Source organism: Peromyscus californicus, unplaced genomic scaffold (assembly GCF_007827085.1).
Source record: "Peromyscus californicus insignis strain IS unplaced genomic scaffold, ASM782708v3 Scaffold_10__1_contigs__length_136768540, whole genome shotgun sequence".
NCBI classification, from domain to species: Eukaryota; Metazoa; Chordata; class Mammalia; order Rodentia; family Cricetidae; genus Peromyscus; species Peromyscus californicus.
Genome location: NW_026294391.1, coordinates 15,982,722 through 15,992,985, shown reverse-complemented (window position 1 = coordinate 15,992,985; position 10,264 = coordinate 15,982,722). Strand labels below are relative to the sequence as shown.

Genomic DNA, 10,264 nt, shown 5'->3' with positions numbered 1-10,264 from the left:
TTCTAGACTCAGTTTCAGGGAAGTAATCAGCCAGTGTCATGATGACAGTGAAGTAGCTACAGTGACATAATAGTTGTCGCTATAGCAACAGGAATAATCTGACAGTACACAGGAAGTGTCTGTTCCTAGCCACTGGCTGAAGACACATAAGAGCAAAGAGGCAAGAGAAGCCGTACCTACATTGAGAGCTGCCCTATTGGCAGAGCTGAAAATCATACACCCTGGAACGGTTATTTCAGTGGACAATGGGGCTGGTCAGGTAGAGTTTTAACATTTGATCATAAAATCTTTATGTTTTTGGTCCCAAGCAGTGGTTCACATTAAGATTCTGATTGGGAACTTGCACTTGGGCTTTGGGTATACATAGAATTCCTGTTTCACATGTTTCCTCCACTGCCTAGTGCCATCTGCCTGCAGAATCTGAATCCATCAGGGAAGCTCTGACTGGTGGATCCCCAGACAAGGCTGCGGATTCGGGTATTAGCACAGGTTTGAAAGTTAAGCACCCGAAAGATCAGTTGCTGAATGATGACAGATGTTCCTCTCCCTTTAAAACTCTTTTCAGGAAAAGGAGAAGAGATGACAAAGAGGAAGACACCCACCTTCCCAGTCATTCGAAGAGGAATAAGAAGGACCAGGCCTTTCAGGACCCTCGGGCTATAGAGGTAGGAACTATGGCCACCCAAGCTTCTCCACTTGACTCATTGCCTGCTCTGTGGTGTTCATTTCCATCTCCACGAGGCAAGAGAACCCTCCCAGATGCCCTCGGGAAAGTCTTCTCCTTGTCTGCAATGGCCTTGAGGCAGAGCAGGATTTTAAGTATTGACATAAGCATGATTTTACTGTGCATCAGAACAGAGACAGGGCTGACAGAGAGGCTTTCCCAAGCACAACCAGGAGGAAAGGGGTTCCAGAAATTCCTCCACCTTGCAAATGGGGAGGGAGAATCGAACCCCTTCTACGATTAGGATAGAAATAAACTGCAAGAACAGAGAGGCATGCTACTGGCTACAGTGCTCTTCTTGCTTTCTCCCTGAAAAATTAAGAGCCAAGTTGGGGTTGTGTGAAGGGATTTGGGAAAGCTTTAGGGATACTTGTGCTGAAGAGCTGGCATTTCAACTTCAACAGACTTCACTTTAACAACCAGTAAGTGGTAATGCACCATGGTTTGAATGGAAGCATAACTTAGTGAGGAGGGAACATTGTAAAGGGTTTCTGGACAAGTCTCATCAGGTAATGAGTAAGTATGGCTCAATTTTTCCTTACCCGAACAAGAGATAAAAGGCTTATCAACATGTGCCTTCCTCTGGGACACAAACACAGGTAGGTTTTGGATAAAATGTACCCAGACCTACCCAAGCCAAGCAAGGATTTTTCTTGACCCACTGAGTTTTCTGTTGCATATGGTCACCTAAATATGAATACTGGCCTATGTTTACAATGTTAGCACCCTAGACCTCCATGTAAATCTGCTCCCTGGAACAAAGGTGTGAGATATGGCAGTGCAAACATGAGACCCAAAGCTTTGGTACATGTCTGTCTTCCTGATAAAGAACAAGGGCTTCACAGTGTTTTCCTGATAGCTGAGTAAAAGAAGAAATGGACAGTGTGGGGTGAGCTGTGGGTCACTAGTACAGATCCCAGACCTCTACTCTGCTATTGATCACATGGGAACTAATGCTCAGGTTCCAAGGAAACAGCAGTAAGACAAATGGGAAAAATACATTAAGGGCCTCACACCAATTCCGGTTAGACTTCTGTGCATCCTTCATTTTCCCCAACTGTTGGGACTACAGCTCTTTGTGACACCACTGTTTTAGGCTGGGTGAGTTAGGCTGTCTGCTGCAAAGTTTGGTAGCCTCTTACATTTCTTTCTGGTGTTAGCAGTTTGTGGTCCACGCTGGTTAGTTTAACTGCCAGCCTCACAGGACATGGAACCCCCTGAGAGGAGGATCTCTTTTTAATACTCTTCTGTATTCTTTGAAATGTCATGCATAGACATGCTATTTCTTGATCATCTTCACCTGCAGTCTCTCCCTGCAGCTCTACCCTGGACTCCCCCAACCACTATCGGTCTAAATGTTAGAGCCTCCTTTTCACCGTGTATCCATGTACCTGTTTAACCCACTCTGTCCAGCTAGTGCTTCTCAAGTGCACAGAGCCTTGGGGTCATCCACTGAGTCCCAGGTAACTGACCAGGGGCCATCTACCCAGAGAGAAGTGACTCTTCCTTCTCCAGCAGCCATCAGTGGCCAAAGCTCCTTAGCTAGAGGTCCAGCCACAACAGCACCTCCCAGGGGATTAACCTGGCTTCATCATGTTCAGGTAACCACAGCTGCCATGGGTTCCCGTGTGCAAGAGCCATACCATAACCAGGGGACAGTGTTTCACTGCACTCCTCCCTGTAATCTGGCTCTTACATTCGTTCTGCCTCCTCATCTACAATATTCCCTGAGCCCAATTGCAGGGGCAGGTGGTGTAAATGTCCCCTCTGTGGCTGAGCACTCACAGTTGCTTAGTGTCAGCACTTTGAACAGTTATGTGTTTCTACATTGACCACTACTCATTGCAACTAGAGCTTCTGAAACCAGTGTTGAGAGCAGTGCAGACCTATGCATGCAAACATAAATATTCAGAAGGCAGTTTGACAACATAGCCTTTAGCAGAACAACAGTAAGTCCAGCCCCAGCACTTTGGAGGAACCAATGACCCACTAATAATAGGTTTTGACTATGTTTACAGTGCCAGGCATACACTCATTCATGTGGAGCAGGCCTCAGATCCAATCAGGAGAAGAACTGGTTAGCCCCAGGCACAGAACTGCAACTACTCCACCAGTGAGTTCATCATGCCTGGCGGGCCAGTATTATACCGTGCAGGGTCCAGCAACGGGTAAGATCACTTATGTCTTTTCCCTCACGACAGCCAGCATTTATATATACCTTCTCGGTACTATGGACATTGGCCAGCTGGAACAGTTTCTTGGTGAGTTCAAGACTGATTTCCCTGTGTCCTGCAACGGAAGTGTATAGTGTCTAGGCTACAGGGTCCTACCATCTTGTTCTGTTGGGCAACCAAGAGCAATGGCAATAGCCTTCATTCTTTGGTCACCTCTGAGGCTGGCCAGACTATAGGGAGGTAATTTATGTGCCGTGCTGAGATTTTACTTAATGACTTACAGCTTCTGGGAATACCATTGTTCACCCACATGCAGTATCCTTGTTCACAATAGCGTGTATGGGGGCTGAAGAGATGGCTCAGCCATTAGGAGTATCTTCTGCTCTTCCAGGAGACCTGGGTTCATTTCCCAGTTCCACATGGCACACTTGTCTGTAACTCAAGTTCCAGGGGATCTGACACCTTTACAGACATACACGTAGGCAAAATATCAATGCACATAGGATAAACGAATCATTAAATAAATTGCATTGTATGACCTTGTATACTGTAGAGTACATTTTCATAAAGCTTGTTCATACATCCTTAGTTTGCCTTAGCATGTCCACTATTAGCATGCCTTCTATTCTCCACTCCTTTTCCCCTATTCTCACTTAAACTTTAACCCCCAGTATTCCCCTCACATTTTTTCATATCACATGCCTTTCACCACATTATCTTGTTAAATATTTTTACCTGGGTTCTAGGGCCATGGGTTCTCATGTAGCTTCTCTCTGCACACTTCATATTGGTTAGCCCTTACCCCAACTCCTGCTTTTCCAATTCCCATCACTCCAGAAACTGCAAGAACCCTTCAGACACCAGGATTTCTGCTCTCTATGTCCATTTTACAAGTATTCTGCTATTTCCCATCTCTTCAAGCAGACGTCCCCCAAACCAATGGCCTGCTTCTACTTTCTTGGGTTCCAAATGGACTCCAGGATAAGCACACTGTTTGGGTGGGAGCTCTACCTCAAACCCTGGCACCCTGGCATCCCTGTACCCAAAGAGTCTGGAATGTTCTGGTGGAAGATCCACCTCAACTCCCCTCCCCCATCTCTTTCCCCAAACCAGCCACTTCAAAGTCAGCCAAACACAGCTTCTCCACCAGAGAGGCTCAAGACCATTCCCACAGGGTATGTAAGCTGCATCCAGGAAAACAGACAGGTGGTTTTTCCAGTCTCTCAGCCCCATCTCCTCTCTGAGGGGCCAGGAATCACCTGGGAACGTTTTATTCATTAAACCTGGGCTTTTCCAATTCGGTCTGAGTTGGTTTGCTGTGACAGCAGAGAGGCCTTCAGGGTGCAACAGATTTATCACACACAACACAAAATAATCAAAGGTAGGCCCCACATAAGAGTCAAAAAATGTGGTGTTTGTCCTTTTGGTGATTTTGTGACCTTACTCAGTGTAATTTTCCTGTTCAGTTCATTGCCTTTCAAATAGTCTTTCTGAGGAATTATTTCAATCAGTTTGGGGTACGTGTGTGGAGTATGTCTTGATTGTTGCTGAATGTAGAAAGAGCCAACCCATTGTAGGTGGTGCCACTCCCTGGGCAAGGCATCCAGAATGTATAGGAGAAAAGGAAAGCCAGCTTTAAGCAAAGGATCAAGCAAGCAAGGATCCCTGTGCTTTCTATCTCTGCTCTTGACTGGAGGTGAGATGCTGCTCTTAAATTCCTGCTTTGACTTCCCTGAAGTAAGGGATGAAAACCTGGATCTGTAAGCCAAAGAAAAACTTTCAACCCTGAGTTGCTTTGGGTCAGGGTGTTTTATCACCGCAACAGAAATGAACTGAGTAGGGGGCCATTTCTTTCTATGATCTGGAAGACAGAGCAATTGAGGGCTCTGAGTCTCTTACTGAGCCAAAGAAATGTCATTAGTTGTGTTGTCAAAGCCTAAGCAAAGCGGGTACCCCTGAAATGGCCTTCTTGGGAGACACATTCCTTGGGTGGGTGTGCATGGGGTGGGGGAGCTTGGCCATTGATGGCCTAATAGCTTGTAGACACTTTAAGGACCCTTGTCCGTGGAGCATGTCCAAGTACGGCAAGCACTCTCATGTGCACCTTCACGTTAGAAGCTGAGTTGTGGATTGAAGATAATCATGTCCACGTGTTTTGTGCAGGTGAGGCTTTCCTAGTCATCTTTGGTTTGCTTTGTTGAAATCCATTCCCTTCTTTAGCACAGATGAGGCGACATAACTTTTATCACAGGTTGAATTTTTCAGTTGAAATACAGCTTAGAACTCAAGGTCTAGTCCAGTTTTACCCTCTGGTCTTCAAAGAGACTGGATTAGACTACCTGCACACAGAACTTCAGACATGAACGTCCTTCATTCCCTTGCTCATTAACAAAGTAGTAGTGATTCAAGAGGGCAAGCTGATCAAGCAGTAAACCAACTCACGGTTGGTCCTGCATCATAAATATTTCTTTAATTCAAAGATTCCTGCTCAAGGTCATTCTCACAGCAGGAACGTTACATTGTCCAGGCTTTGTCAGTGGGAGGACTGTTGATTAGATGAATAGCCACTGTGGATGGAGAAAGCACTGCTGGGGAGTAGGAGGTTAGTCTGTCTTCGCCACAATGGAGCACACTGAGCATTCTTCCCAAGGTCTCTTCTCCAGCACTATACTTCATTTGTCTAATCTCTTGTTGGAAGTCAGGAGGAACTGAGTCTCACTTAGATTTTCATTGGCATTGTGGTAGCATTCTGTGATTCAGTTACTTACAAAGTGAATCTTTGTCTATAAACCTCTTGCTATAGATGAGACAGAAAGTAAAGATATCACAAAAATAGAAATAATGGTTTCCTGTCTCAAGCTGTATAAGTGTGTGGTAGTTTGAGTAAGAATGGCTCCAATAGCTCATATATTTAAATGCTTGATCCTCAGTAGATGAATCTGTTTTGGAAGGATTGGGAGGTGTGGCCTTGTTGAAGGAGGTGTGTCACTATGAGGGTGGGCTTTGAGGTTTCAAACTCTCATGCCGTACCATTCCCAGTTTGCTCCTACCCCCTCTGTGCCTCATGGTTGTGAGTCCAGTTAAAGTTCTCAGCACCGGTTCCAGCCAATGCCTGCCTTCCTGCTGCCATGCAGCTTCCATGTGGTCACAGACCCTAACTACCCTCTGAAACAGTAGGTCTCCAACAGCTCTTCTGTAAGGTACCTTAGTCATGGTGTCTTCACAACAATAGAAAGTAACTAAGACAACATTAGTCTGTTTCTGAACAATTATTAGTGTTGACATTTATTAACTACCAATCAAAGTTTTCAAACAACTTTAAAAAACAGATATCCCATAAAAAATCAGGAACAGCCGGGTGGTGGTGGTGTACTTCTTTAATCCCAGCTATCTTGAGGCAGAGGCTTGTGGAGCTCTGTGAGTTAGAGGCCACCCTGGGCTACACAGTGAGTTCCAGGACAGGCTCAAAAGCTTCACAGAGAAACCCTGTCTCGAAAAAATAAATAAATAAATTAGGAACATCATTCTATATCAGCAAAAACACAACTGTACCCTCTTTGTTACCAGAAATGGGCTGTAATACACTATTTAATTAATATAAGTAGTATCATTTAGATTAATTAGATTTACTTCGGCCTTCTTTCTGTTTATCCTTTTTTCTTCTCTACCTGCCTGACTACCTGTCTGGCTCTCTGTTTTGGCAGATTCTCAATATATAGCTAGGACTGGCCTGGGACTCACTATGTAATCCAGACTGGCCTCCAGACCCTCCTACCTCTGCCTCACAAGTGCTGGTGTAACAGGTATGTGCTAATGTACCCTGCCAGTTTTTCCCTTGTAAAAAGTGTTTAGTGATTTCTGCTTGTTAATATTTGAGATGCTGAAGTTGTAAAAACTATCAATGAACATTATTGTAATAAATGATGCCTCTACATAAGTGAGGTAAAAATTTTATGTCAACTAGAAATGAGAGGCTGGTCATCTATTGTTTTCTTCACAATGGCTCTGAAGAATTCCATTCAGGGCTGTGAGTTTTTCTGTAAGTTCTCATAGGCAGGGTCTCAGGTGGCTCAAGTTCACCTCAACATGACTATTTTGCTCAAGATGATCATAACCTTGACATTCTGATCCTCCAAACTCCACCTGGTTTTACACCAGTGCTTCTCAGCACCTGGTGTTCTAAACTGGGCTTCAACCCAGTATTTCCTGTGTGCTAGGTGAGCTCTCTATCCATCTCACCATATCCTCAGCCACTAAATGTACTATATCCCCTCTTCATATGATACTATAATCTTCATGACACAAGAGTGTAAACCTAATATGCTCTCGTTTCTGATGGTTCCCTTACTTGCCATATTGTTCAGAATATAGTCCAGCAGGAAAAAAAGAAAGAAAAAAGAAGAAAGAGAGAAAGACAGAGACAGACAGAGAAGGGAAACCAGAGTGTGTACTGGGTGATTCTATTCAATGTGACAGGTTACATGGCTTTTGAGTGTTTATAAGCAAAACATACAGTAAAATTGCTACATCTAGATTTTTCCACTGGAGGCCTTTAAGCGGTATAGTTTCTCTGGGTTCCTCAGAGACCTCTTTCACAAGCATAGGCCTGAAATCCATGGAAAGCTATTTGACAGTCACACAGATTCATTAGCCTTCTGTGTCTCTCACAGACAGTCTTTGAATGCATGAATCTCATTGCATATGTACTGCCATATGATACCTGTGGGTGAATGCATGAATCTCATTGCATATGTGCTGCCATATGATACCTGTGGGTGATGTAGTGAGATGAGGAGGTCCACATGACCTGAGAATGACGACACATCTGGATTTCTCTCATTCTTACAGCTACGAACATGAAAAATGGCCTTATAAGTCATACAATACCAATATTGTTCACCATAAATATTCAGATAAGGGTCATTGTGATCAACACCTCCCCCTTTGAAAGTCTTAAGATTAAAGGCAAGAAGTCCATGAGTGTCTGCACAAGTGTGTGTTCCTGTACCGAAGGGATTGTAAAGCAAGGTCCCATGCATGTAAGGAAAGCACGTTACCACCGAGTTCTATGCCTAATCTACAGAATTACAAAATAAGACACTTTTTGGGTGGAGAATCACACATAGTATCACCAATGTGGCAGGGTGAAGTTATATCCAGAAAAAAACATATTAAGAGAAAACCCACAGTATAGAAAGCACACTGAACCACAAACAGGAGACCAAGGGGTGTTAGTCATTAGAAATGCTGAGTGTTGGCATACAGCTGTCATTTAAAACTATCAAAGGCATTTTGAGATATGAGTGGAGCCTTGAATTTAGGAAGAACACTTATGTCCACTCTTGGGGACAGGTATGGAAAGATCCTGTTATTTGTGTGTGTACCTGTGCATGTATATATATGTAAATGGAGCATTCCCCATCATTTCTTTGCCACATTGGAACATGGACCTGCATTCCATCTTACTTGTTTCATCAAATCCCTATCACAGTCTGCAGCATTGATTGCTGCTTTCTCCTTGAGGTTGGAAGCACATTTCCCTGGTGCAGGTAATTGGGATGCACGGTACAAACAGGGCCAGAGGATATGTGGAGGCATTTGGAGTGAGAAAGCCTGTGTTTGAACCCTCTCCCTGACATTCCCAGAGACTGGCCTGTGGGCCTGTGGGACATCTCTTTCCTGTTCTGTCAAATGGGTACCATTAACCCCAGCTTGAGCGATAGTGCTGCTGTGAGAAAGGAATGAGCTACCCAAGTGATTGCACTTTATAGACTGTGAAGCCTTTTGTAGAGTGTGATGCCAGTATTCTTCAAGCTGAACAGGAAATGATGACAGCATCATAATAGCCATCCTCCTTCTGTCTTTCTCCTTCCAGTCATCAAGCAGTGATAATGAAAGGATTGACAGTAGCATCAATAACACCAAGAGAGAAAGTGTACCAGAGAGCAGCTTAAACCAGAACATTGCCGAACTTAACTCCGATGTCCCCGAGTTCTCCAATGAGGATGATGCATTGGGCCAAGACCATGGTCCTTACTCCCACATTAACCAGATCTTGAAGGAAGCTCATTTCTACAAACTACAGCAGAGAGGACAATCATCGACATGATCACCTAGGCGTCCTCCTCCCTTGTTTATAAAAAGCAATGGCATTCACATAAAGCAGTCTTAGCTTTTGTCTGTATTTTCAGTAAGAGGTCAATGGGCATTTGTAATCTTTTGCTGTTTTGCTCCACCACTGTGATTTCAAAAGGTCCTTCATGACAGTTTGATATGTTTTCTGTCAAGTCTGGTGTCCAGTTCATGTTAAAATAGCAACCTGAGGACTTCTCCTGATACTGAATGACTTATATGTCCAATTCGGGTTGGGTTCCAAGTCACTCATCTAGGGTCTCTGTGTTAAATGTCGTTTTAAAATATGACTCCTTCTGAAAAGCTAAGTGGCCCAAAAAAAGAATTGTGTAGTTTTCATTAAAACTTGAAAGAAGAAACAACAACAAGAAACGAGCCAACACCAACCGGTAATGAGCATTGGGTAGGAGGGAGAACATGACTGGTTCTCATTCTGAAATGAATGACAGGGCCGCTCCTCAGAAGGGAGATGTTCCAAGAAATCAATCTCCACTTATAATGGCGCCAATGTCAGCCCATGCAGTTGTAAATGTGAAGCCTGTGTCTAGTAACTGCACTCTTTGTATTCCAAGGGAGAAGCCTTCTTCCTTTAATGCTCCCGTGTGTGCCCTTCATACCTTGTGCAAAGCACTTGTAATTCTGTCAGAGAAGTGCATAGCAATGCCGTGGCTTAAGTGCAAAACCTACTTGTGAACTGCTTATGTATTGTTCCTTACAGTTCCATCTATTATGTCTAATGTTGATAAAGTCTAGACTAGTGGACATGATATCTGACTCAAGAGGTCTTGGAAAGCTGGGTGGGATGACTGTCCGTTGTATAACAAGTCTTTCTTGGGGAAGAGGGCATCTCACATCATCAAAATCCATACAGTTGTTTGGTGGCAGGGTGGGCCAGTGGAACACAAGGAGCTCAACCTGCCTCTGCTTCCAGTGTGCTAGGATTCACTGCTTGTGCCATCATATCTGATCTTTCTAAAACGTTTATTTGTGTTTGTTTTTAAAGTCAGTTTCTGACCATGTGACCAAGCTGGAACTGGAATGACTATGTACCTCCAGCTGGACTCAAACTCCTGGAAATCTGCCTGCTTCATCTCTGTCCTGGGTCAACACCTTACTGTCTTTTGCAAGTTATTTAACTGGTTACAACCACCCTATGTCCTAACAGATCCCAAGTCCTTATTGGAATGGTGGAATCTCACCCTCCACAAATGTCCCTCGTGTAAAGTACAAGTAT

General features: G+C 44.0%; 1 protein-coding gene across 1 annotated transcript; it reads left to right on the top strand.

The window, feature by feature from the left end:
* Positions 1 to 245: 245 nt before the first annotated feature.
* LOC128113712 (protein FAM104A-like) lies at positions 246 to 9,773 on the top strand. The gene is made up of 3 exons (XM_052743589.1): positions 246 to 259; positions 566 to 665; positions 8,774 to 9,773. Exons 1-3 carry the CDS (start codon positions 246 to 248, stop codon positions 9,005 to 9,007), a joined length of 348 nt encoding a protein of 115 aa, XP_052599549.1. The 3' UTR covers positions 9,008 to 9,773.
* Positions 9,774 to 10,264: the final 491 nt, after the last annotated feature.